The sequence below is a fragment of the Macaca thibetana genome, chromosome 16 (genome assembly GCF_024542745.1).
Source record: "Macaca thibetana thibetana isolate TM-01 chromosome 16, ASM2454274v1, whole genome shotgun sequence".
Taxonomy (NCBI): domain Eukaryota; kingdom Metazoa; phylum Chordata; class Mammalia; order Primates; family Cercopithecidae; genus Macaca; species Macaca thibetana.
In genome coordinates this window covers 64,801,793-64,829,369 of record NC_065593.1, presented here as the reverse complement: position 1 = coordinate 64,829,369, position 27,577 = coordinate 64,801,793, and the positions used below count along the sequence as shown (strand labels likewise).

The 27,577-nt window shown below is 54.3% G+C and overlaps 1 protein-coding gene across 2 annotated transcripts in view; it reads right to left on the bottom strand.

The window, feature by feature from the left end:
- HID1 (HID1 domain containing) overlaps positions 1 to 27,577 on the bottom strand; it is an 85,789-nt gene that overhangs the window by 4,601 nt on the left and 53,611 nt on the right. The window contains exons 2-14 of one of the 2 annotated variants that reach the window (XM_050764225.1): positions 18,762 to 18,891; positions 9,524 to 9,673; positions 8,808 to 8,978; positions 8,032 to 8,148; positions 7,293 to 7,399; positions 6,932 to 7,048; positions 4,758 to 4,980; positions 4,615 to 4,671; positions 3,648 to 3,788; positions 3,411 to 3,501; positions 3,066 to 3,217; positions 2,880 to 2,958; positions 521 to 685 (exon numbers count right to left, since the gene is read on the bottom strand). In XM_050764225.1, the coding sequence (XP_050620182.1) occupies positions 521 to 685; positions 2,880 to 2,958; positions 3,066 to 3,217; positions 3,411 to 3,501; positions 3,648 to 3,788; positions 4,615 to 4,671; positions 4,758 to 4,980; positions 6,932 to 7,048; positions 7,293 to 7,399; positions 8,032 to 8,148; positions 8,808 to 8,978; positions 9,524 to 9,673; positions 18,762 to 18,827 (1,636 nt within the window). In that variant the 5' untranslated portion in view covers positions 18,828 to 18,891. Of the gene's footprint in view, positions 1 to 520; positions 686 to 2,879; positions 2,959 to 3,065; positions 3,218 to 3,410; positions 3,502 to 3,647; positions 3,789 to 4,614; positions 4,672 to 4,757; positions 4,981 to 6,931; positions 7,049 to 7,292; positions 7,400 to 8,031; positions 8,149 to 8,807; positions 8,979 to 9,523; positions 9,674 to 18,761; positions 18,966 to 27,577 lie in introns of those variants that run through there. The other variant, XM_050764226.1, reaches the window with a different exon arrangement.

Here is a 27,577-nt window from a genome sequence, read left to right as displayed (position 1 = left end):
CTCATGCCTGTAACTCTGGTGCTTTGGGAGGCCAAGGCAGGCAGATTGCTTGTCTCTACTAAAAGTACAAAAAGTTAGCTAGGTATATTGGGGGGCGCCTGTAATCCCAGCTACTTAGGAAGCTGAGGCAGGCGAATTGCATGAACCTGGGAGAAGGAGATTGCAGTGAACCAAGATCACGCCACTGCAGTCCAGCCTGGGTGACAGAGTGAGATGCCATCGGAAAAAAAAAATTCAGATGTCCATTAGAGGGTAATCATCTGTTTGAAGCCTCCCTCCCTGCCTCCAGCCCCAGCTGTGAGCTCCACAGGGCAAGAAGCAAAGCTTTGTTCCCCACTGTATCCCCTGCACCCAGGTACACTATAGATGCCCAATAAATGTACACTGAATGAATGAACTGGGGGCAGAAGGCAAGCAGTCCAGCACCTCCCAGAGGCCACCTCCTGGGCTGTGCCCTCCTTAGGTAGGAAGGAGGCCCACTGGCCACCCTGATCACCAGGGCCTCAGGCTGGTGCCTCACCGTCGAACTGGTACTGGATGATGTTGTTGAAGACCTCCAGGAGGAAGAAGACCAGGTGGTGGTTCTGGGCGGCAGAGAAGAGGAACCAGGTGGTGGAGAAGGCCTCCAGCAGGTGCAGCAACTTGTTGGCAGTCACCATGGACAGGCTCTTGAGGTAGGGGGACACTGTAGGGGAGGGGCCAGCTCACTCCTGGGCCCCCCGCCCCACCAAGCCATCCCTGCACATCCTGGGCCCGGGTGGAACAACAGGCTCCTGCTCCCAATCCCTCCCTGACCCCTGCAGAGCCAGGAAGTCCAAGGCCCAAGAGGCCGAGTCCACACTGGCCATACTGCGTGCAGAGTCCTGGGAGGCAGTTAGGCCTCACCCTCACCCCTCGACTATGAAGACGGCTTGTCCTGCTTACACAGCCACACGCATCCCACCCATGCCAGTCCCCCCATACCATGAGGGAGGCAGGACACAGACAAGATCATCCCCATTTTACAGATAGGTAAACTGAGGCTCAAAGAAGATTGTAAACTTGGCCCAAGTTCCCCAGTAATGAAATGATCGTGCAAGGATACAAACTCAGGACTTTAAATCTTTCTGGAACGTCAAGCTGTCATGTCACTAGAGATGTATTTTGGGGCCCCACCCTGGGGGCACACCCAGCCAGACATTCCACGCTGATCTATCTGCACGCTTCCTTATCTTGTGTCATTTTCCCTCCCTAGGCTGAGGGCTCCGCAGGGCAGGGACCGGGGCTGTCTTGTTCACAAATGTGTTCTCAGAACTGCCTCAGTTGAGATTTGTGAGATGGAGCCAGAGGGTGAACCAGGAGGGAAAGGGACAGTCCTGGCCCCAGAGATCACAGCCCAGCTAGAGGCCTCTACCACCCCACACTACCCACCCTGCAGTCTAAACCAGGCCACAGACAGGCCAGCCGGCCCTAGCCATGACCATCCTCTCCAAAAGATGTTCACATTGAAGGCATTTTGCCCCAGCCCTTGGCCACCTGCCTTGCTAGGTCCTGAACCCCAGGGAGCCTGACTCCTTGTGCTTCCTCTCCCCAGCAGCTGTGTGCAGTCCTTGCTGGGTGAGGGTGGGGACTGGACACGGATGGCAAAGGCAGAAAGGGTGGGGCTTCCACATCCCCATATTGTGTGACTCCAATTATCCAAACCTGCACTGCCCAACACAGTGGACATCAGCCATGTATGGCCACTTCGTGCTTGAAACACAGCTAGTCCTAATGCGTATGCTGCACAAATGAAACACACAAGAGGCCAGACACAGTGGTTCACGCCTATATAATCCCAGCACTTTGGGAGGCTGAGGCAGGAGGATCATTTGAGCTCAAGAGTTCAAGATGAGCCTGGGAAACAGTGAGATCCCATCACTATAATTAGAAATAAAATGAAATATGGCCGGGTGTGGTGGTTCACGCCTGTAACCCCAGAACTTTGGGAGGCCAAGGCAGGCAGATTGCTTGAGGCCAGGACTTCGAGACCAGGCTGGCCAACATGGCAAAACCCTGTCTCTACTAAAAAAAAAAAAAAAAAAAATTTAGCCAGGCGTGGTGGCACATGCTGTGATACCAGCTACTTGGGAGGCTGAGGCATGAGAATCACTTGAACCCGGGAGGTTGCAGTGAATGGAGATTGTGCCACTGCACTCCAGCCTGGGCAACAGAGAGTAAGACTCTGTCTCAAACATAAAAAAAATAAAATTAAATAAATAAATAAAGTAAAAGTGTTATTGGACTACCAATGGCTCCGATAAACAGGGCTAAACTCCTTCAGATGTCAAAGAAATGGTTAAAATTTAAAAAAGAAAAAAGGCCAGATGCAGTGGCTCATGCCTGTAATCCCAGCACTTTGGGAGGCTGAGGTGGACGAATCATCTGAGGTCAGGAGTTCGAGACCAGCCTGGACAACATGGCAAAACCCTGACTCTACTAAAGACACAAAACTTAGCCAGGTGTGGTGGCACACGCCTGTAATCCCACCTACTCAGGAGGCTGAGGCATGAGAATAGCTTGAACCCAGGAGGAGGAGGTTGCAGTGAGCTGAGATGACGCCACTGCACTCTAGCCTGGGCGACAAGACTGAGTGTGAGAAGGGAATATTAAATATCTCATTAGTAATTTTTACATAGGCTACATGTTGAGATGATGGTGTTTGGGATACAGTGGAATAGATAAAACATATTATTAAATTGTTGTCACCCTTTTTTTCTAATGTGGCTACTATGAACGGCACACAAGTTTGCTTTCTTTCTGTGCTGGAGGGGCTTGAACCCCGGAGCGGGTGGCAGGTTGGTCTGTGGCCTGGCACCACCTGGTGGTGAGTGCAGGGAGTGCGAGCTCCGGGTCCCTACCGTTGACCACGATGGTGAGCAGGCAGTCGAAGAGGGGCTGCAGCCGCTGGTGCCCGCTGGTGATGATTTTGTGGAACACCTGTGCCGGGAGGGACAGGGGCACTGTGGGCTCCCCGCTGCCTCCAGACTCAGCCAAGAGGACGCCGCCCCTGCACCAGCTGGGCCCAGCCACACGAGCCCCCTCACCACAATGAGCAGGTCGGCGTGGGTCCCCGTGAAGACTGGGATGTCCATGGGCACGCGAACCGAGTAAGGCTTGTTCAGCCGCACCCCAAAGTTCCGCTCCCCGCTCAGAAGCAGCAGGATGAAGACACCAATGTGCATCAGGCCCACCCGAGCTGCGGCAGGTGACGTGGGAGGGGTCACTCGGGTGGGAGGGGGAGGGAGGGGCCCAGACAGGGACCATTTTGGGGGCCTCCCTCCCGGGAGGTTAGAGTGCCAGGCCTGAGCTCCTGGGAGGCAGGGCAGATGGCGGGCCCTCCACCTCGCCACCAGGAAAGCCCCCAGCATCCCACCCCACCCTGGTCTTACATTGATCGGCCCGGGCATCGTTGAGGAAGAAGAGGATGGGGACAAGGATGTCTAGGACGTCACTGCTCTTCAGTACGAAGAAGAGGAATTTCTGGGGGTGCGGGGAGGGACCAAGTGGGCTGAGTTCGAGGGGGGGCAGCTCTGCCCCACCCCCCTCAGTCTGACACTGTCCCCGCCCCTGGGCTATTGGAGCAGCTGCTCTCCATCTTCCTGCAGGGCCCCTCGAGGCTGGCCCACCTTGTTGAAGTCGCAGAGCTTCCAGAAGAGAACTAGCAGCTCCTGGTGGAACTGGATCTTCTTGGTGGAGTTGGGCAGGTAGGTCTGGAGCAGGGGGTTGGACAGCAGCCGGGCTATACCCTTGAGGATGAACTGGAAGTCCTGGGGGTGAGGACAGAGCAGCGGGCCTGTCCAGCATGATCCCCACAGCTCCAACTTCCCAGCCTAGGCCCCCCACAAATGCCTCCTCCTTCCCCCAGAGCCAGATCCCACCTCCAGAGACCGAGGGCCCTGATGCTATCATCCATAGCTGTCCTGGGGCGATGCCTCAGGAAACGGAGTCCCTCATAGGTGTGGACAGCCCTGGCCCCTCCACCAGACTGCAGACTCTCTGTCCTTGGGCTGTGCACCCCTTGAGCAAGGCTGCTGCTCCCAGTGAGCTCCCACACATGCACACCCTCAACCTCGTCCCTGCCCACCTTAGACTCATGGTTGACAGATTTCATCCTTCTACCCCTCCCCAAAATACTCCCCCATCACCCCATCACACTCGAGGGGCATTCCACTGTTGTGTCATTTACTGAGACCTGCCACCAGCTGGGGTGAGAAGGCAGCTAGTGTCCTATGTTTTAGCTGCAGAAGTTAGAACTCTGGGAGTTCAAGCACCTCACAACCAAGATCACAAGACATGTGAACTGGGACTGCCTGGCCTGAAGCCCTTGTCCACTGTCATTCCCCTCTCTCCCCACCACCTCTGAAATGACATCAGCCACCTCCTCCTAGAAGCCTTCCCAGTTACTTCTACCCAGGTGAGGCCATCAGCCCTTCCTGCACCTTGAAACCCTCACAGCCCTGCCAATATTTCATCTGGGGTGGCCCCAGCCCACAGAGAGCATGGTTCCTTCATGGAGGGGTCAGGATCCCCCATATCCCTGTCTCACTTGCATCCCCCCGCCCCCTGCAAAGCCACTGTGGGGAATGGACTTGCCTCCTCACGATGGATGCGGGACAAGTAGTTCACAAACAGGTTCTCGGGGCCTGGAGGCTGCCAAGAGGAGAAGCCCGTGGTAAGCAGGCGTCCTCCCGGCCACCCGCAGCCCCAGCAGCTGCCCTTCATGCTCCCATGCTTACATCGGCATCATCCATGGCGGTGCCAGTGGTGGTGCCGTCCACAGTGGGGCTGGCACTGCTGGCGCTGTCGTGGTCCAAGGTGACAATGAGCACCTGGGCAGCCTCCTCCACCAGGGGCTCCCGGTAGTCAGAGAAGAGCAGGTGGTTGTAGGGGATCCCGTAGCCCACAGGGTCATAGGCACACACGGTGTTCAGGAGGGAGGTGAAGAGGGGCAGGGCATGTCTGCAGCAGGAGAGGGGACAAGGCTGCAGAGGCTCCACCGGGGCCCAGCCCCCTGGCCACACCCCTCTGGCCACATGGGAGGATCAGCCTCATTCAACAAGCATTTTAGCGCCAGGCCAGGGAGTGGCTTGGAAAGAGTGGGTGGGGGAAGCCCAGAACCATGAGTAGGGCACATTCATACCCCTTAGGGTCTAAAGGGGCAGATACCCTCCCTCAGGACCTCAGAGATGGGATTGGAGGCCCATGGAGAAGGCGGGCTTCCCCTCGGGGAGCAGAGCCCAGGCTCAGCCAACCAGTTCCCAGGCCACAGAATGACTCCACTCAGACTCAAGAGATGTCAGGGTTCAAGCTGCTCGTCTTACAGATGAGGAAGCTGAGACCCAGAGAGGTTAAGTGAGGGACAAAGGGTGGCAGTTTGCCTGATAAGGCTGGTGAGAAAAAAAGCTCTGGCCAGCCTCTGACCATGGCTGGTGGAGGGGACTGCCTGGCTGCCTTCTCTTCTGGAGTAGGGTGGAAGGTTGAGCAGAAGACTAGGAAACCTGAATAAGGCGTGTCATGTAGGGACCAGAGTCTGAAAGGCGGAGGTTGACCGCCACCTGCTGGGCACTGACCCTATGCGGCCAACACAGCTCCCCATGGGAGCTACCTGCTCAAATACTCAACCCTGCCATGTGACACGTGTGACAGCCCCCCGCCCCATGCTCACGTGTCCCCCACAGTCCATAAGTGCCTCATGTGGGCTGGGCCTCCCTGCCCTTCGGGGTATTTGTCACACATACACCCCAACCCGGTCTCTAAACTGCAGGATCCCACACAGCAGCCTCAAGCCACAAGGAGCTGTCGAGCCCTTGGAATGTGGCTGATTGGAACTGAGACCTGCTATAAGTGCAGAATACACACTGGATTCTGAAACCTTAGTATGAAAAGGGGGATGTGCCAGCCGGGCGCGGTGGCTCACGCCTGTAATCCCAGCACTTTGGGAGGTCGAGGCAGGTGGATCACGAGGTCAGGAGATTGAGACCATCATGGCTAACACGGTGAAACCCTGTCTCTACTAAAAATACAAAAAAATTAGCCGGGCATGGTGGCGGGCGCCTATAGTCCCAGTTGCTGGGGTGGCTGAGGCAGGAGAATGGCGTGAACCCGGGAGGTGGAGCTTGCAGCGAGCCGAGATCACACCACTGCACTCCAGCCTGGGAGACAGAGCGAGACTCCATATCAAAAAAAAAAAAAAAAGGGGGGGGTAATGTAAAACAGCTCAATAATGTTGTATACTGATTCCATGTTAAATGCTAAAGTTTGGGGTATATCGGGTTATATGAAATATATTATTAATTAATTTTATTTATTTATTTATTTTTTGAAACGGAGTCTCACTTTGTCACCCAGGCTGGAGTGCAGTAGCGCAATCTCGGCTCACTGCAACCTCTGCCTCCCCGGTTCAAGTGATTCTCGTGCCTCAGCCTCCTGAGTAGCTGGGATTACAGGCGCCCACCACCAAGCCCAGCTAATTTTTGTAATTTTAGTAGAGACAGGGTTTCACCATGTTGGCCAGGCTGGTCTCAAACTCCTGACCTCAGGTGATCTGCCCACCTTGGACTCCCAAAGTTCTGGGCTTACAGGTGTGAGCCACCGCGCCTGGCCCAATTTTACTTTTTAACGTTTTTTAATTTTAAAATTGCACTCGTGGTTTACATCCTATTTCTACTGGACAGGCGGCTCTTGATGGAGAACCCAGGGAGGGATCACTGAGGGGCCCCCAGATTCTGTCCTGTCCAGGACTCCAAAGAGAGACTGAAGGGGCTGGTGTAAGGTGTTGCTGGTAAATTAAAGTTTATCACCACCAGGGGGCAGCACCTCCCCTCAAACGAGACCCGGGGCTGGCGAGTGGACTCAGTTCTGGGTTGCCTGGAATAAGAGGGAGGAGAGCGGCAGAAAGGCGGGACCTCACCTGTTCTCCGTGGAACAAAAGAACTGAACCCATGGGTTGGTGCTGCCACTTTCCGGAGCTGGGGGCAGGTACATGGCCTCGGAGAAGCATGTCAGCAGCAGTTTCAGCAGCTCCATCCTTGGAGGGGGGAAGGGGGGGACCTTAGAATCCCAGTTCCCTCTTGGAGGTGCCGCCCACCCAGCCTAGCGCCCCAGTCCAGGTCCATGGAAGGAAGTGACCCCTGCTGACCCCTGTAAGGCCAAGGTCGGGTCACAGGTGAGGTCGGTCTTCTGGGGAGAGCCCATGGGCTCTCTCTGAGCTATGTGGGGGCCAGGCCCGGAGCCCAGCTGCAAAGAGGGCTCTGGGCCTGGGCAAAGCTCACCGGTTCATATCATGGATGTAGTTAGGCTGGGGGGAGTGAGCGAAGCCCACACCAGCCTCCCAGATGTATTCACAGCTGTCCAGGGAGTGGACATCCTCCGCCGAGTCCTCGGGACAGGGCCAGGAAGAGGCCAGGTTAGGGGTCGAGAGGTGAACAGCAGCCTGGGTCAGAACCCTACCACCTAGAGCCTCGCACAGTCCCATGGGGCAGAGACCCCCCATTCTCTTAAAGACAGGTCCTCAAAATGGCCCGGTCCTCATGCACAAGGGCAGGAATGAATATTCTTAGGCCTCTTGAAAGCTCGTTTTTCTTTCATCTCACACTGGTTCTTTCACTTGCTCAGTCCAGCATGGGACAGGGAGAGAGGGAGGGAGGGGCAGGGGATTGGGTGCCGCGGGTTTGGGGGTGGGCAGAGAACTCAAGGTGAAGTCCATAACGCCACAGGAAGCAAGAGGGCTGGGCCTCCTGTGTCCAAGCCCTGCACCCCACCCACCCTGGGCAGGCAAAGACAATGGGTGTCTGTGCCCAGCCATCCGAATGCAGCAGGCAGGGCCAGCCCCAGCTGGCTTCCCTCCAGCTGTACCAGTCACCACCCAGGCCTACACGTGCCAGGCAGCTCAGCTCTCCTGGAGCCCCCTGGCCCCCAGTGCAATCTGCCCAAGGGAACTTCAACTGGCCCGGCCCCAACCCAGGACCGGAGCCTGCTCTGCCTGGGGGTGGGGGGCTGAGGGACCCTCACCACAGTGCTCCTCCGGTGGCTCTGGACTGTGAAGTCCGGGCAGAAGAGCAGGTCAGCAATGGCCAGGAGCAGGGACTCGGCCAGGGGCCTGGCATTCTCATCATCCTCTTCTCCCTGCTGGGGACACAGCACCCACAGGCTGCCTCAGTGATAGCTGGCCAGGGAGAGGTGGCCCAGGGCTTACGGGGTGGTGGAGGACAGGGGCTGAGCCCAGGCAGGCACCCATGGGCAGAGGAATGAAAGGACAGGAAGTGGACTCCTGGTTGCCCCAAACCTCCCAAGGCAGAAGTGGGGCAGAGCAGGGAGCCTGGCCGGGAACAGCAAGGGAAACTCCCCTACCAACTGGTGGGGACTGGGCAGCGACCCCCAACATCAAGAGTCTCAGCCCTGCTAGGAATCGCTGTGTTGCATCCCTCGGCACCTCACCCAGAGATAAACCCAGGGCAGGTGGTGTGGGGGAGAGAGGACAGTACAGTCCCTCTCCGGCCCTCAGAGGGCCCAGTTCCTCTGCCCCCACCTCTGCCCGGTGACCCCTGGCTCTCAGCTTCTCTCCACACCCTACTTCTTCCGGACTGTGGACACAGAAACCCCCATGGGAGGGGAACTGAGGGCCCAAGGAGGTGGCGTGAACACCATCCCTCAGCAGCACCCACTGGCCCCACCCCCACACTTCCCAAATCCCAGAAGAGGCTTGGAGGAGCATGGCCGGCCCTGAAGGGCGCTCTCCCTGTGACGCCAACTCTGCCTCCCACCCAGCCCTGGCCAGGCCCACAGACCCCTCCTCGCCCTGCCCCGGGCACTGTGGACCAGAAGAAGCCCCTCCAGTCAGGATCCTCAAAGATGTAGGGCAGCACGCGGGTGAGCAGCCGGCTGCAGTTCAGGACAATCTGCTTCTCCTTCTCCGAGTGGCAGCCACTCTCAGCTCCCTGTACCAGCTTCTCAACGGCCTGTGGGGGCAGGCAGGAGCAGAGGGCAGGCTGGAAGGTGGGGAGAGGACCCTGGCACTTGGGGTCAGGTGGGCATCCAGGCTGCAGAGGAGAGACAGTGGGGCCACAGGCGGAGAAGCCACCTGGAGTCGGGGTCAGCCAGCCTGGCGGGACGGGGACACAGGCCAGAGCAGCTTGAAGCATCAGGACAGCCAGGGCCCAGGTCATCACTGGATGGCTGAGGCCTTGCTAAGTGAGTCTCCCAGCCTCAGTTTCCCTATCTGTAAACTGGCGACACTAGCAGTACCCACCCCACAGGGGGAGCTGAATGAACCGATCTATAGAAGGTGCTCACTTAGATGTGGCCCGGAGGATTCCCCCATAAATGGCGGCTGCCATGGTCCCTCCGCCCAGTGAGGAGACCCACAGAGAGAGAAGTGGGAGAGCTGGGTGAAGCCACAGGGCTGCCCGGACCTGGGGGTCGGGAGGTCCTGGATATGCCTGCCTTCTCCTGCTGTGGGTTGGGAGGGTGGAAGAGTGGCAGCGAGGGACTGGGCAGCCCTCACCTTGTAGCACAGGGTGGCCAAGTTGGAGGGTGACTCTTCCCGCACGGCCCGGATCTCTGCTGCTGGCACCAGTGCAAACACATCCTGCACCGAGGTGGCTGTGTCTGCCCAGAACTGGTCCCAAAAGGCATCATCGGTGGCTTCCACAGGCTGTCGGGGGACCAAGGGTCCAGAGTTATACAACTCCTGGCCAGACGGCCCACAGTTTGCCCAACCTGTGACCAGGAGAGACCCCGAGAGGGAAGCCAGAGTCCCCCTACCAGCTGGGGTCCCAGAGCCTTCCCACATGGGTGGGGGACATCCTTCAGCCACCACAACCCCTGGATAGCACAGTCAGGCTGCAGACACTGGGCGTGCATGGTCGGGGTCAGCTAGGCACAGTCAGCCAAAGCCCAGCACCACCCCTGAGGGGCTGTGTGACCCTGGTTAAGTCACCATCCTCCCCTGACAAGGCAGGCTGACCTCGCACCTCGGCACAGCCCCAGGCCACACCATTAGGTCAAATGCCCGGGGATCCAGGTCAAGACTGTGCCCTCTCTCCATGGGAAGAAGACCAAAGGCAACTTGTACTCCGTCCCCAGTCACCCAGGCTGCCCGCCACAGGCCTCCAGTCTCTACCCTCTCGCAGCACACCCAAAATAGCTGCCACATCTGGTGAATTCACCTCTGCGGCTCTCGGACCCCAACTCGCTCCTCTCAGCGCCCACCTCCAGTGCTGCAGCTCAGGCTGCCCTCGCCAGGGCTCCCGCCTTCACATCCACCTCCTTCAATCCTGCCTCTACGTTGCTGCCCACCCATGCACCGAGGTGGCATCCTGCATGTACCGCTGCCACAGGCACTGCTTCCTCACCCAGAGCCCTTCAAGGGCTCCCCACTGCCTGCTGGGACAAGTCCAAATCTCAGCCCAGCACTCAACCAAGATCTCACAGAAACATGCCTTACCCACATGCACACAGACACACATGCATACACATGTGTATGTTATACACACACACACCTGCATTTACTACCCCAGGACTCCACCCTGCCATCTCTTCTCTTTACCTTCACCTGAGCTGTTCTCTCTTCTCCTCTTTCCCTTTTCCCCACAACAATATATTCCAAAATCCATTCCCACAGAGGCAACAGGCCTTAAAAACACACATGCCCAGCCGGGCACAGTGGCTCATGTCTGTAATCCCAGCACTTTGGGAGGCCAAGGCAGGTGGACCCCCTGAGGTCAGGAGTTCGAGACCAGCCTGGCCAACATGGTGAAACCCTGTCTCTACTAAAAATACAAAAATTAGCCGGGCGTGGTGGCAGGCACCTATAATCTCTGCTACTCAGGAGGATGAGGCAGGAGAATTGTGTGAACCTGGGAGGCGAAGGTTGCAGTGGACCGAGATCGTGCCACTATACTCCAGCCTGGGAGACACAGCAAAACTTCGTCTCAAAAAAAAAAAAAAAAAAAAAAAAAACATATATATGCCCTTCGAGTCATCTAGGCAGTCATCTAGGCAATGAAGGCAACTAATTTGAATCATAAATTTCACTTCTAGAAATCTCTCCAAAAGAAATCATTAGAGATGTGCACACGGGAGCATGTATATTGTTGATAGCAGTGCAAAGTTGGAATCAACCTAAATAAACAACAATTGGAGAAGGCTTAAAAAATGAAGGCAAAGCCATACAAGTGAATATTATGCAGCCATCAGAATCATGTTTTCCAAGAATATTAACAAATGGAAAATGATTACACTGTTATGTGGAGAAAAAAAAAAAAAGACAAGATGGCCAGGCACAGTGGCTCACGCCTGTAATCCCAGCACTTTGGGAGAATGAGGTGGGTGGATCACCTGAGGTCAGGAGTTTGAGATCAGCCTGGCCAACATGGTGAAACCCTGTCTCTACTAAAAATACAAAAAATTAGCCAGGCGTGGTGGCAGGCACCTATAATCCCAGCTACTCAGGAGGCTGAGGCAGGAGAATCACTTGAACTCAGGAGGCAGACGTTGCAGTGAGCCAAGATCATGCCACTGCACTCCACCCTGGGCAAGAAGAGCAAAACCGCATCTCAAAAAAAAACACACACACACAAGATATAAAACCTCCTCTAGGATGGTCACAATTCATTTTAAATTATACATGAATAAAAGACTAGAATAGGCCGGGCGAAGTGGCTCACGCTTGTAATCCCAGCACTTTGGGAGGCTGGGGCAGGTGGATCACGAGGTCAGGAGTTCAAAACCAGCCTGGCCAAGATGGTGAAACTTCTCTACCAAAAATACTAAAATTAGCCGGGCATGGTGGCAGGTGTCTGTAATCCCAGCTACTCAAGAGGCTGTGGCAGAGAACTGCTTGAACCCAGGAGGCGGAGTTTGCAGTGAGCTGAGATCGTGCCACTACATTCCAGCCTGGGTGACAGAGCAAGACTCTGTCTCAAAAAAAAAAAAAAAAAAAAGAAGAAAATGAACCAGAATGTTAATAGCAACTCTCCCTTTGCATGGTTTTATATTTTTCTTTATGTTTTTCTGTAAGAACACGTTACTATTTTTCTCCTCTTGAATGTTCAGGGACCAGAATGTCCAAGGCACGTGCACCTCCTCAGGCCCATCCTTTTACGGCTCCTTCCAAGTACCACTTCCGGCAAGACCCCTTCCTGCTTTCTCCAACACGGCTTTCTTCCTTCTCTGAAATCCTACAGCCAATAAAACCTGAGGTCGCTGCTACCACCACACGTCTGCACTTCATACACGTTACTCTTATCATCAGAAAACAATATATATCTTGTTTAAAAATAATTCTGGGGCCGGGCATGGTGGCTCATGTCTGTAATCCCAGCACTTTGGGAGGCCAAGGTGGGAGAATTGCTTGAGCCCAGGAGTTCACCACCAGCCTGGGCAACATGGTTATTGTAGGGACCCTGTCTCTACAAAAAATAAAAACAAATTCACCAGGTGGGCCCGCCCAACCTCTAAGGAGGCTGAGGTGGGAGGATCCCATGAGCCCCAAAGGTCAAGACTACAGGGAGCTGTGATGGCACCACTGCCCTCAAGCCTGGACAACAGAGCAAGACTCTGTTAAAAAAAAAATAATAATGGCCAGGCGCAGTGGTTCACGCCTGTAATCCCAGCACTTAGGGAGGCCAAGGCAGGCGGATCACAAGGTCAGGAGTTTGAGATCACCCTGGCCAATATGGTGAAACCCCGTCTCTATTAAAAATACAAAAATTAGCTGGGTGTTGTGGTACATGCTGTAGTCCCAGCTACTCAGGAGGCTGAGGCAGAAGAATCGCTTGAACTCGGGAGGCGGAGACTGCAATGAGCCAAGATCACACCACTGCACTCCAGCCTGGGCGACAGAGTGAGACTCTATTTCAAAAATAATAATAGTAATAACAATAATAATAATAGGCCAGGCGTGGTGGCTCACACCTGTAATCCCAGCACTTTGGAGACCGAGGTGGGCGGATCACAAGGTCAGGAGTTTGAGACCAGCCTGGCCAATATGGTAAAACCCCTCTCTACTAAAAATACAAAAATTAGCTGGGCATGGTGGCGTATGCCTGTAATCCCAGCTACTGGGGGAGGCTGAGGCAGGAGAATCACTTGAACCCGGGAGGCGGAGGTTGCAGTGAGCTGAGATCGCACCGCTGCACTCCAGCCTGGGCGACAGAGTGAGACTCCGTCTCGAAAAAATAAAAAATGTAATAATAATAATGACTGGGCACGGTGGCTTACACCTGTACTCCCAACACTTTGGAAGGCTGAGGCAGATGGATTGCTTGAGCCCAGGAGTTTGAGACCAGCCTGAACAACATGGCAAAATACCATCTCTACAAAAAAAAAATCAAAAAACATCAGCTGGGCATGGTGGCACACACCTGTCATCTCAGCTACTTGGGAGGCTGAGGTGGGAGGACTGCCTAAGCCCAAGGAGGTTGAAGCTGCAGTGAACCAGGATCGTACCACGGCACTCCAGCCTCGGTGACAGAGTGGCTCACACCTGTAATCCCAGTGCTTTGGGAGGCTGAGGTGAGAGGATCACTTGAGCCCAGAAGTTGGAGACCAGCCTGGGTAACAGACCCTATCTCTACAAAAAAAAAAAAAAAGAAGAAGAAGAAGAAGAAGAAAAAGAAAAAGAAAAAATTAGCCACGTGTAGTGGCACGCACTTGTAGTCCCAGCCACTCAGGAGGCTGAGGCAGGAAGATCGCTTGAGCCCAGGAGTTCAAAGCTGCAGTGAGCTGTGATTATGCCACTGTACTCCAGCGTACATGACTGAGACCCTGTCTCTAAATATTTAATAATAATAATTCTGTTCTCTGAAGCTACTTCTTCTAAGAAGCCTCCCAGAGCCCCAGACTTGCTTGCTCCCACCTGGGAACCTCCGGCCCCACCCCTCCCCCCACCCTGCGTAGTTCCTGCCTCCACAGTCTGGGTGCACGTGCTTTGAAGCCCTGTCAATCCCTGACCTTGCCGGTAAAGCATATGGCAGATGTTCAGCCAATGTCTGTTCCACCGAAGCTGCGCTCAGTCCTGGGGACCCCTTCAGCCTGACCACAGAGCAGGGCTGAGCACCAGTGGACCTCTCCAAACTCAGAGTTGGGGTCGCATGCCTCACCAAGGTCCAGGCATACCCCAGCCCACTCCCCGAGCAGACACCCCCACCCCACCCCAGGGAGCTGCAGGGTAACATGTGGCCATGATTCTCAGTCCCGGAACTGGTAGAGCCAGTTCTTCACTGGGGGAGAGGAACAAAGGCTAAAGGAGGGCCCTGGGGCTGGGGTTTGTTGGCCCTTGGGCCCTCAGCCAGGACAGCCCTCTGGCACTCCCTGGAGTGCAGGGACATGGCACCCCAATGCCATGGTGGGGTAAGGAAGGACATCCCAGGAAACCCACAGAGCCATCTGGGAGCGCCTCCGGGAAGCTGCCATCCCTGACACTTTTCCCACCTCCCAGGCAGCTACTACCCGCTTTGAAGGGCAGCAACTAAGCACAAGCAGGCATGACCTCTGACCTAGTTCATCAGGCAGTATCACTGGGGGACTAAATCCAAAATGAAGAAAGAGACTTAATAGCCCATTCTGGAAGCAGAGGAGAGATTCCAGCCACGACAGATCCCAGCCTTGAACTTTAGGAACAGAACTTTGCCTCCCTCTTTCCTCAGCTTGGGCCTCCTCTCCTGGTCCCACTGTGGCTTGGACATTCAGATTTGGTGATCACCTGCCCAGGCCAAGTTGATGCTACAGGCATTAGTCAGGGTCACGGAGGCCCCTTAGGCTTCTAATGCGAGATACATGGCTCGGCGCCTACCTTAATGACCCCAGTTGGCCTCCACCCAGCCCAAGGAAGCTTCTAATACCTGATCTTCGAAGGAAGTGTTTTTGCTGGAGGTAGGCAGGCCCCTGCTTCTAGGGTCACAGAAACTGAGCTACTCTGGTGGAAAACCAGGTATCCTTCTTCCCTTATTCTTTTTCTTTTGTTTGTTTTTGAGTCAGGGTCTTGCTCCGTTGCCCAGACTGGAGTACAGTGGCGCAATCATAGCTCACTGTAACCTCAAACTCCTGGGCTCAAGCAATCCTCCCACCTCAGCCTCTGAGTTGCTGGTACGATAGGTGCACCCCACCCAGTCCAGCTAATTTATTTTATTTTATTTTTTTTTATTTTTTTTTATTTTTTTTGAGACGGAGTCTCGCTCTGCCGCCCAGGCTGGAGTGCAGTGGCCGGATCTCAGCTCACTGCAAGCTCCGCCTCCCGGGTTTACGCCATTCTCCTGCCTCAGCCTCCCGAGTAGCTGGGACTACAGGCGCCCGCCACCTCGCCCGGCTAGTTTTTTGTATTTTTAGTAGAGACGGGGTTTCACCGTGTTAGCCAGGATGGTCTCGATCTCCTGACCTCGTGATCCGCCCGTCTCGGCCTCCCAAAGTGCTGGGATTACAGGCTTGAGCCACGGCGCCCGGCCATATTTTATTTTATTTTTTAGAGATAGGGTCTTGCTGTGTTGCCCAGGCTGGTCTCAAACTCCTGGGCTCAAGCAATCCTCCTGCCTCCACCTCCTAAAGTGCTAGGATTACAGCCATGAGCCACCACGCCTGGCCAAAATCAGATTTTTTTTTTTTTTTGAGATGGAGTCTCGCTCTATTGCCCAGGCTGGAGTGCAGTGGCCGGATCTCGGCTCACTGCAAGCTCCGCCTCCTGGGTTTACGCCATACTCCTGCCTCAGCCTCCCGAGTAGCTGGGACTACAGATGCCTGCCACCTCACCCGGCTAGTTTTTTTGTATTTTTTAGTAGAGACGGGGTTTCACCGTGTTAGCCAGGATGGTCTCGATCTCCTGACCTCGTGATCCGCCCGTCTCAGCCTCCTGAAGTGCTGGGATTACAGGCTTGAGCCACCGCGCCTGGCCAAATTTTTATATTTTTAGTAGAGGTGGGTTTTCTCCATGTTGGTCAGGCTGGTCTCAAACTCCTGACCTCAGGTGATCCGCCCACCTCAGCCTCCCAAAGTGCTGGGATTACAGGCGGGAGCCACCGTGCCTGGCCCAAAATTAGATGTTTTTGTTTTGAGACAGTGTCTTGCTCTGTCACCCAGACTGGAGTACAGTGGCACGATCTCGGCTCACTACAAGCTCCGCCTCCTGGGTTCACGCCATTCTCCTGCCTCAGCCTCCCGAGTAGCTGGGACTACAGGTGCCCGCCACCAAGTCTGGCTAATATTTTGTATTTTTTTTAGTGGAGATGGAGTTTCACCGTGTTAGCCAGGATGGTCTCAATTTCCTGACCTCGTGATCCGCTGCCTCGGCCTTCCAAAGTATTGGGATTACAGGCGTAAGCCACCGAGCCCAGCCCCCCAAAATCAGATATTCTTAACCCAGCTTTTCCAGGCCCCTGCTCAGACCAGACACCCACTCAGACCTGGGGAGCAGTTGTATCTTTTGACTCTCAAGTGTGCAGGGGGAAGGTACCCTAGTACTCGAGCCTGGTAAGCCTGCCTTGGAGGACTGTGTCACCATGCATTTCCGCGCACATACATGTATACACGTGTAAATATTCACCCGCCAGGTTCATCCGGCCTGCAGCAGAGAATTCCAAACACGCGGGATCTGGGAGAAGGTTCCAAGTCTGGGAATGTCTCCCTCCAGAGCCCCACCTACTATGAGGAAGGACCAGGAAACAGCCAAAGCGGCTGGCTCTCAGGACCAGGGTCAGGCCTGACCCAGGACTGGACGGTGGGGCAGGAAGAAAACAGGATGCAGGGCAGGAAGGCGAGGAAGGTGGAGCAGCAGGGACACAGGCCCAGGCCACGGGAAGAGGTGCTAGGTCGGCCTGTCTGCTGCCCAAGCCACACCCTGTAAGAGCCTGGAACCACATATCATCCTATGGACAACTGGCCTGAATCTCCTTGGGGACTCCAAGTGGTAAGGTCAGTGATGACCGTCTGGGTTCTGGTCCTCACACCCAAGCCACTCAAGCCACCCAAGCCAGGTCACTTACACAGAGTCCAAGGCTTCAGCCACTGAGGGCCTCTCCCTCCGGGCATCCCAGGCCCCCGCCCGCCTACAGGACCTAGTGCTCTCCGGAAGGCTGGTCTGATCTCCAGCCTAACCAGGTTCTATTCCAAGACCACTCACTGTCCTCAGCTGGGAAACAGAACAGCACCATCTCAAGTGGCCCATCATAGGGCCGTAGCCAGGGAAAGAAAGAGGGACACAGTATTTTGGGGAAAAGCACAGTATTTTGGGGAAAAGGCCTGAGCAGGTAGGAATCTAGGCCACTCCAGAGCCTTTGGTACCCTGCTGAGCTGGCCCCACTGGCCTGGCAAGGCACCCCAGCTGCCGAGCCCAAAGCACAATCCTCCAGCAAGGTGCTTCTTCTCCAGGCAGTTAAACATGGGAGCCTCCCTTCCTCCCTGCCTCCCCGCTCCTCTCCCTACAGCCCTACACTGAGGGGCTAGCCCACTTGCCACCTTCCCTGCCACCCACAGAACGAAAACCCCATCCTAAAAAAGCCAAGCTCCAGAACGACCCAGGAGCTGTGGGGAGTGAAGTGCGGTCTGGTTTCTATCAAGAGTCTTTCAGCCCAGGTTGGACTCTCCAAAGGCCCTGGGCATTTGCTACGCACTTGACCCTTCCAGGGTGGGGAAGCGGGTGAGGGAGCAAGGTCTGGCCCCTGGAGCTGTGACCAGCTGGCCGTGGGAGCTGGCTTCCTCCATCCCACTGTGCCTGCAGCAAGAGAGAGCTCCGGAGAGCAGGAGGTGGGGAACCAGGAAAGAGGAAGGTCCCAGATGGCAGCAGGTCCTGAGTCCCCTGAATATGGGGGACATGGGGAGTCAGGGCTGAGCATCTCTGTGGCCAGAGTGGCCTGGTTCAAAAACCCAGGAGAGAAGGGGTGGGCAGACAAGAAGTCTTGCTGGGGCCAGGTGATGTGTGTTGGGGACAAGGAGGTGGCCATTGGGCCACTTGTGGACTCACCAGAGAGTTAAAAGCACGGACTAGGCTGGAGGGTCCCTAGGCCCCTCACCAGCTGCCTGAGGGCCATCCTGCGGGTTCCCACCCCTGAGCCAGAGAACAGAGCACACAGGCTAACAGCCTTTCCCTCGCAGGGCCTCGCGGGGAGGCCCCTGGAGAGGTCCCCAGCAGGGAGGCTGTGCTCAATAGGCCTGGGGACAGGGCCCCTTGCCACGCTGCCTCGCTGCCCGCCACTCTTTGCGTGTTCCCAGGAAGACCTGGGCCTTCCCTGCCCACGGGCATCTACCAGGGCCCAGCGAGGCCGCTGCCGCGCACACCAGCTGTTTTTCTGACCCGGGGCGGGCGCCAGCCAGGCTTTGTTTGTATTGAGTCAACCGGGACTGTGCGTCCGGGACCCGCGGGCAATGAGGGACAGGGAGGGGAGCGGACGGTGGATGGGTGGGTGGGGGCGGCAGGAGGCTGGAGACGCGAAGCTGGGGACGCCGGGGGGCGGGACAGGAGGCGGACAGCTGTGTCGCCGGCTCGGGGAGTAGGCACACGTCAGCCTAAGGTGGCAGCAGCGGCTTCGGGGAGAGGGGTGTTCCCAGGAGAGGAGACTGAGGGTGGGGGACTAGCGCCAGGGAATGGAGCTTCGAGGTACAGGCCGCAGGGTCCCGTTCCGGCGCTGGCCTTGGCGTCACGCTCGGGGCCCGCCCGTCCCCCATCTCCCGGCGAGCCAAGTTCGCGTACCCCCGGCCCTGCCCAGCCCCCAGCCCGGCAGGTGGATGGGGAGGCCGGGGCCCCCGTGGCGCACCTGCGTCTTGGTGGTGAGCTGGATCACCGCCTTCCGGAAGTTCAGCTTGGAGTCGGACGACCCCATGGCGCTGGAGCCCGCTCCGGCCCGGCCCCCGCCCCGACTCCAGCCCGGCTCCGGCTTCAGCTCCGGCTCCAGGTCCGCGGCCCCCGCGGCTCTCGCAGGAGACTAGCGGCGCGCCCCGCCCACGGCCCGCGTCGGCCCCGCCCCTCGCTGCCCCGCCCCGACAGGCCCCGCCCCCGCGTGGGTCCGCCTCCTGCACCTGCCGTGCCCGCCGCCGAAGACCCGCGGAGTCCGTGGTTCCAACCCAGCGCCGCCGCACGCTGGGTGCCTTCTCAGCTCCCACCCGGAGCCTCGGCGCTCTTCCTTCTGCGTCGGAGCATTGTACCCGCCTCTGCTTCCATCTCCTTCGCTGCCACGCAGTCCCCAGGGCCCAAAACCCCCCTCGCAGCTCGTCACCCGCCAAGGTCCTCACCCTTCATCCCTGCTCCGGCCCCGGGCCCACGTCTCAGCTGGCCCTCTCCACCCCACTTTCCTCCTTCTCAGTCTGTCTTGCCCATTAATGTTTTCTGAGCATCCACTCTCCTGGTTCCCCCTTTTTATGACCTGTCAAACCCACGTGTTCAGACAGTCCCGCAGGCCCTCGGTTATGAGGGAGGGAGGCGCTGACTCAGTTTCCCTCCTCCGAGAAGGCAGCTCCTCGCCTTGATGAGAGCGGGAGTCCCTCGTGGTCCCGACTCCTCTAGCCACCAGATTCCCAGAGAATCCTTTGAGATTCATCCATTTCAACAAATGTGCTGAGGGTCTGGTATTTGTCAACTCTGTGTCAGGGACGGGGTGCAGCGGACATAAATCATACAGCCTGCTCTTTATGAGTGAGCAGCTAGGGAGAGGGACAAGGAAAGAAGCGGCCAGGGCCCAGCCAAGTAAGCCTGTAATAGAGGCAGATTCATCATCAAAACAAGGCCGGATGCTGTGGCTAACGCCTGTAATCCCAGCATTTTGGGAGGCCGAGGAAGGGGGATCACGAGGTCAGGAGTTCGACACCAGCCTGGCCAACGTGGTGAAACCCCATCTCTACTAAAAATACAAAACTTAGCTGGGCGTAGTGGGGCTCGCCTGTAGTCCCAGCTACTCAGGAGGCTGAAGTAGGAGAATTGCTTAAACCTGGGAGGCAGAGGTTGCAGTGAGCCGAGATCGCACCACTGCACTCCAGCCTGGGCGACAGAGCAAGACTCCATCTCAGGGGAAAAAAAAAAATCAGAACAAGATGACGATGACGATATCTCTAATAGCTACTTCTGAGGTATTATTGTATCCCCATTTTACACTTGGGGAAAGTGAGGCTTAAAGCAGTTACTTGCCCAAAGTCACACAGGTGGTAAGGAGCTCATCCAAATGAGGCTGCACTTTTTCCACAACATAATTTTGCAAGCTATGTCTGGAAGCTTCTGGAAATCTTGGATGCTTTTTTATTTTTATTTATTTATTATTTTTTGAGATGGAGTTTCGCTCTGTCGCCCACCCAGGCTGGAGTGCAGTGTCACAATCTCAGCTCACTGCAGCCTACACCTCTTGGGTTCAAGCAATTCTCTTGCCTCAGCCTCCTGAGTAGCTGGGACTACAGGTGCCCGCCACCACCTCCAGCTAGTTTTTTTGTGTTTTTAGTAGAGACAGGTTTTCACCATGTTGTCCAGGCTAGTCTTGAACTCCTGACCTCAAATGATCCGCCTGCCTCGGCCTCCCAAAATGCTGGGATTACAGGTATGAGCCACCACGCCCAGCCCTATTATTTATTTATTCATTAATTCATGCATTCATTTTAGAGATGAGGTTTCACTCTGTTGCCCGGGCTGGAGTGCAGTGGTGCAAACATAGCTCATTGCAGCCTCAAATGCTGGGGCTCAGGCAATCCTCCTGCCTTAGCCTGCTGAGTAGTTAGGACTACGAGTGCACACCACCATGCCCAGCTAATTTTTTTTCATTTTTTGTATAGACAGGATCTTGCTACATTGCTCAAGCTAATCCTGAACTCCTGGTCTCAAGGGATCCTCCCACCTCAGCCTCCCAAAGTGCTGGGATTACAGATGTAAGCCACCATGCCTGTATCTTAGATGCTTCAAAAGGATGTGACATTCACTTAAAGAGGAATTCTACAGGTGAAAAATGAAGGGTGCGCCATCTGGGAGCAAAAGTGTGGCAGGGTGGAGAGGGTGTGGAGGGAGAGAGGAGTGCGAAGGGTGTCGCCATTTCCCTGAACAAACAAACTCCAATCATAGGGTAACTCTAGCCTTTCTCCAGAGGTGAGTTTTCCCCGCCCTGGGCAAAATCCTTGGCAGGTTTCATGGTTTTTCTAATCATTTCAAGATAATGAATGAATAGTTCCTTTATTTGGCATTTAAAAAAATCCAGTCTGTTCTACAAATCACTCAACCACATTCCAGGCCAGAGTAACCTTAAAAACTCTCAATCATAATCATTAGGGAAAAGCAAATTGAAACCACAATATGATAACACTACATAGCTAGCACAATGACTTTCAAAAACTGGCAATATGCTGACAGTTTCTTTCTTTCTTTCTTTCTTTCTTTCTTTCTTTCTTTCTTTCTTTCTTTCTTTCTTTCTTTCTTTCTTTCTTTCTTTCTTTCTTTTTTTGAGATAGGGTCTCCCTCTGTCACCCAGGCTGTGTGCAGTGGCACGATCACAGCTCACTGCACCCTCTACCTCCCAGGCTCAAGCAATCCTCCCACCTCAGCCTTCCAAGTAGCTGGCACTACAGGTGCACACCATGACGCCCCCCCTAATTTTGTATTTTTTATAAAGATGTGGTTTTGCCATGTGGCCCAGGCTGGTCTCAAACTCCTGAGCTCAAGTGATCCTCCCGCCTGGGCCTCCCAAAGTATTGGAATTACAGGCAGGAGCCACTGTGCTCAGCCTTTAAAAAGAAGAAAAAATAAGGCCGGGCGCGGTGGCTCAAGCCTGTAATCCCAGCACTTTGGGAGGCCGAGACGGGCGGATCACGAGGTCAGGAGATCGAGACCATCCTGGCTAACACGGTGAAACCCCGTCTCTACCAAAAAAATACAAAAAATTAGCCGGGCGTGGCGGCAGGCGCCTGTAGTCCCAGCTACTCGGGAGGCTGAGGCAGGAGAATGGCGTAAACCCCGGAGGTGGAGTTTGCAGTGAGCTGAGAGCCGGCCACTGCACTCCAGCCTGGGCGACGCAGCGAGACTCCGTCTCAAAAAAAAAAAAAAAAAAAAAAAAAAAAGAAGAAAAAATAATAAAGGCAAGTGAAGGTATGAAGAAGGAGGAGGAGGAGAAGGAGAAGAAAAGAATTGAGAACTCTTGCTAACCAGCCACTCCAGGTGAAATTTTGACCCCTTTGGTCTTGCCCATCACTCAGAGCCATTTCTTTTTTTTTTTTTTTTTTTTTTTTTTTTTTTGAGGCGGAGTCTCGCTCAGTCACCCAGGCTGGAGTGCAGTGGCGCTATCTCGGCTCACTACAAGCTCCGCCTCCCGGGTTCACGCCATTCTCCTGCCTCAGCCTCCCGAGTATTTGGGACTACAGACGCCTGCCACCTCGCCCCGCTAGTTTTTTTGTATTTTTTAGTAGAGACGGGGTTTCACCGTGTTAGCCAGGATGGTCTCAATCTCCTGAGCTCATGATCCACCCGCCTCAGCCTCCCAAAGTGCTGGGATTACAGGCGTGAGCCACCGCGCCCGGCACTCAGAGCCATTTCTGTGATTTGCAACCAGGAACTCCAAGTGACATGGAAATATTACTGGATTTAATTGAGTCCACCCTCACCTAGCCTCAGGGGGTTTTCTCCCACTCAAGTGGGCATTCTCCTCCTTAGATCATCTTTTGTTTGTTTGTTTGTTTTTGAGATGGAGTCTCGCTCTGTCACCCAGGCTGGAGTGCAATGATGCAATCTCAGCTAACTGCAACCTCCACCTCCCGGGTTCAAGCAATTATTCTGCCTTGGCCTCCCAAGTGGCTGGGACTACAGGCACATGCCACCATGCCCAGCTAATTTTTTTGTATTTTTAGTGGAGATGGAGTTTCACCATGTTAGCCAGGATGGTCTCAATCTCCTGACCTTGTGATCCACCCCCTTCAGCCTCCTAAAGTGCTGGGATTATAGGCATGAGCCACCGTGCCAGGCCCTTAGATCATCTTAATGCCAGGAAATCTTACAAGGTCCCTGTGCGTTCACCCCACCATGGCATGGAAAAAAACATAACATTGTCCAGAGGAACTTGACCACTAACATACCTAAGTGGAAAAATACTCATTCATCCCTGCCCTTTGTTTACATTCTCTAAGTTAACATCCTGCCTAGTTCCACCAATAATCATGTTTTTAAAATGCTGTCAGTTGTTTTCCAGTGATGCATATTGATGTCTGTAGTGATTGGGTATTTGCTTTTAAATCTTCTGCAGCAAAGAAAAACAATTTGTTCCACTATTCTCTCTACTTTTGTGTGTGTGCGAAAACTTTTACAGTAAACACTTTAAGAAATAAGTCTGGATGTGTGAAGAAAAAATACTTTTGGCTGGGCGCAGTGGCTCACGCCTGTAATCCCAGCACTTCGGGAGGCTGAGACGGGCGGATCACAAGGTCAGGAGATCACGACCATCCTGGCTAACACGGTGAAACCCCATCTCTGCTAAAAAAAAATAAAAAATAAATAAAAATTAGCTGGGCATGGTGGTGGGTGCCTGTAGTCCCAGCTACTCGGGAGGCTGAGGCAGGAGAATGGCATGAACCCAGGAGGTGGAACTTGCAGTAAGCCGAGATCGCACCACTGCACTCCAGCCTGGGTGACAGAGCGAGACTTTGTCTCAAAATTTTTTAAATTACGTGTCCCTGATCAATTTGCAGTTCCCTGGTAGGTTCTTTGCTGTGATGTCTCATAGAGAAACCATGTCCTATTCTCCTTCGTGCCCAGCATAAAAGGAAGACTCGCAGGTCTGTGGCTGTCATGGCCCTCCCTGGTACCCTTTTTCTGAGTTCAACCGTCAATCATCCAACAAACATTTACTGAGGCCGGGCGCAGTGGCTCACGCCTGTAATCCCAGGACTTTGGGAGGCTGAGGCAGGTGGATCACCTGAGGTCAGGAGTTTGAGACCAGCCTGGCCAACATGGTGAGATGCTGTCTCTACTAAAAATACAAAAATTTAGCTGGGCGTGGTGGTGGGCACCTGTAATCCTAGCTATTTGGGAGGCTGAAGCAGGAGAATCACTTGACCCTGGGAAGTGGAGGTTGCAGCGATCTGAGATCATGCCATTGCACTCCAGCCTGGGCAACAAGAGCGAAACTCCATCCAAAATAAATAAATAAATAAATAAAATTTACTGATCATCTGCTAGTACTGGGTACTGAGCATCTGCTAGTACAAGAGACTAGTGACTCAGCTACAAAGGCAAGTTTCTACTTCGGAGAGAGGGAGACACCGAGGGCAACAATACAGGCCATAGAGACTCACAGGGTCAGGAGAGGAAGTCTGTCCAGGGCCCTATTGGAAACAGAGAGGAAAGACTCGACAGAGTTGAGGAAGCCAGGCTGAAGCTGGAAGATGACAGAGGGTATCAGCCAAGGTCTCAACAGAAACACATGGAACAATGGAACATTCATACAGAGTAACCAAAGAGAATTCACCAAGGGACAATTTATAAAAATAAGGGAAGACAGGCCGGGCGCAGTGGCTCAAGCCTGTAATCCCAGCACTTTGGGAGGCCGAGACGGGCGGATCACGAGGTCAGGAGATCGAGACCATCCTGGCTGACACGGTGAAACCCCGTCTCTACTAAAAAATACAAAAAACTAGCCAGGCGAGGTGGCGGGCGCCTGTAGGCCCAGCTACTGGGGAGGCTGAGGCAGGAGAATGGTGTGAACCCGGGAGGCGGAGCTTGCAGTGAGCTGAGATCCGGCCACTGCACTCCAGCCTGGGTGACAGAGCGAGACTCCGTCTCAAAAAAAAAAAGAGAAAAAAAATAAATAAATAAGGGAAGACAGAAAGGCCCATGGAGCACTCCGGGGCTGGAAGCAGTGGGTAACTTTGCCTTGACAGGGTCAGGGATGGAATAGTTGTCAGAACCTGGAGAAAGGCTGCTGCAGAAGAGGCCCAGCAGGAGATGAGGCCTCCCAGGGTCTGGAAGGGATGGAGCTGTGGAATACCCCACCTTTACTCCACTGCCCTCAAAATTCCTGCTGGTGCTTCCCATCAAATAAACCCACGCAAAACAAGAGAGCAAGGGACCCCACGGAAGCTCAGCCTGCTGGGGCATGGAGCAGAGTGCAAAAGATGGAAAGAGGTCTGAAGGGCAAAGAAAAAATTTCCAGGCCAGGCGCAGTGGCTCACACCTGTAATCTCAGGACTTTGGGAGACTGAGGCTGCCGAATCACTGGAGGTCAGGAGTTCGAGACCAACCTAGCCAACATAGTGAAACCCTATCTCTACTAAAAATAAAAAAAAGTAAAAAAAATTAACTGGACATGGTGACATGTGCCTGCAGTCTATGCTACTTGGGAGGCTGACGCAGGAGAATCACTTGAACCTAGGAGGAGGAGGTTGCAGTGAGATGAGGTCATGCCACTGCAATCCAGCCTGGGCGACAGAGTGAGACTCCGTCTAAAAAATAAAGAAAGAATGAAAAAATTTCCAGAATCCAGTTATTAGGGGGAGCAGGCAGAAAGAAGGCCTGGAAGTGAAGAGAACCTGGCTCATCCAGGGAACAGAAACGCCTGGTTGAGCCGGGCATGGTGGCACGCACCTATAATCCCAGCTACTCAGAAGCTGGGGTGAGAGGATCGCTTGAGCCCAGGAATTCAAGGCCAGCCTGGGCAACATAGTGAGACCTTGTCTCTACAAAAAATAAAATAAAATAATTAACTGGGCAAGGTGGCATGCACATGTAGGCCCAGCTACTCGGGAGGCTGAGGTCAGGGGTGGTTTGAGCCCAGATGTTCAAGGCTGCGGGGGATCCACGATCATGCCACTGTGCTCTAGCCTGGACCACAGAATGAGACCCTGTCTCTAAATAAATAAATAAATAAATAAGACCAGGTACAGTGGCTCATGCCTATAATCCCAGAATTTTGGGAGGCCGAGGTGAGAGGATTGCTTGAGGCCAGGAGTTTGAGACCAGCCAGGGCAACATAGTGAGACCCTGTCTCTATTATAATATTTTTATTTTATTTATTTATTTATTTATTTTAATTTTGAGACGGAGTCTCTCTGTCATCCAGGCTGGAGTGCAGTGGCGTGATCTTGGCCCACTGCAACCTCTGCCTCCCAGGTTCAAGTGATTCTCCAGCCTCAGCCTCCTGAGTAACTGGGATTACCGACACACACCACCACACCAGGCTAATTTTCGTATTTTTAGTAGAGTTGGGGTTTCACCTTGTTGGTCAGGCTGGTCGCCAACTCCTGACCTCAGGTGATCCGCCCACCTTGGCCTCCCAAAGTGATGGGATTACGGGCATAAGCCACCACTCCTGGCCTCTATTATAATATTTTCAAAAATCAAAAAAAGAAAGAGAGAGGAGGGAGGGAGGGAGGGAGGAAGGGAGGAAGGCAGACACCAGGTTTGAGTGAAATGTAGAGAGACAGGAGATAAGTTTGACGTGGACCAGGAGCAGACCATAAAGGGCTGCATACATGCTGATAAGAGGCATTCATCTTATTCCATGAGCAACAAAGAGCCTGAGAAGCAGGGGAGCAATGTCATGAGATGTCATTAGATCCTAATGAAGCCATCCTGGCTGCAGCAGGAGAGAGAAATGACCGGAATTTGGGGAGTCCAGCTGGGAGGTGAGAGCTAATGAGGGCTGAACCAAAGCAGTCACAGGTGGATGGAGAGGAAGCAGGCAGGTGGTATTGATGGGATGGAGTCTTGGAACTTGGTTTTCTTTTTTTTTTTTCTTTTTTTTTTCTGAGACAGAGTCTCGCTCTGTTGCCAGGCTGGAGTGCAGTGGTGCGATCTCGGCTCACTGCAACCTCCACTTCACAGGTTCAAGCGGTTCTCCTGCCTCAGCCCCCCAAGTAGCTGGGACCACAGGCGTGCACAACCACGCCCAGCTACCCTACCTATTTTTAGTAGAGATGGGGTTTCACCATGTTGGCCAGGATGGTCTCAATCTCCTTACCTTGTGATCCACCCTCCTCGGCCTCCCAAAGTGCTGGGATCAGCAGCGTGAGCCACTGTGCCCGGCTGGAACTTGGTTTTCTATCTCATATGTGTTCTAGGTACCTTTGCTGCATAACAACCTCTCCACCAAACTTGGTGTCAAACTATAACGATTTTATTATGTTCACAAATTCCATGGGTCAGTAATTGAGACAGTACTCAGCTGCAGTGATTGGTCTGTGCTTCACAATGTCTGGGGTCCCGGCTGCGAAGACCAGAATGACTGGTGCTGGGGTTAACTTGGAACAGCTGGGGGGCTGAAATCACCAGGTAGCTTTACTCATATATCTAATGCCTGAGCTGGCAGGACCCAAAGGCTGGGCTCAGGGAGGCTGAAGACAGACACATCAATGTGTGACCTCTCCACGTGGCTTGGGCCTCTCTCAGTAAGGACACTGGGCTCTGTAAGGGAACACCCAAAAGATGCATATGAAAGGAGGAGGGGGACACGGTGGCTCACACCTGTGATCCTAGCACTTTGGAAGGCCAAGGCAGGAGGATCACTTGAGCGTAGGAGTTTGAGACCACCCTGGGCAACATAACAAGACTCCATTTCTTTTTTTTTTTTTTGAGACGGAGTCTCGCTCTGTCGCCCAGACTGGAGTGCAGTGGCGCGATCTC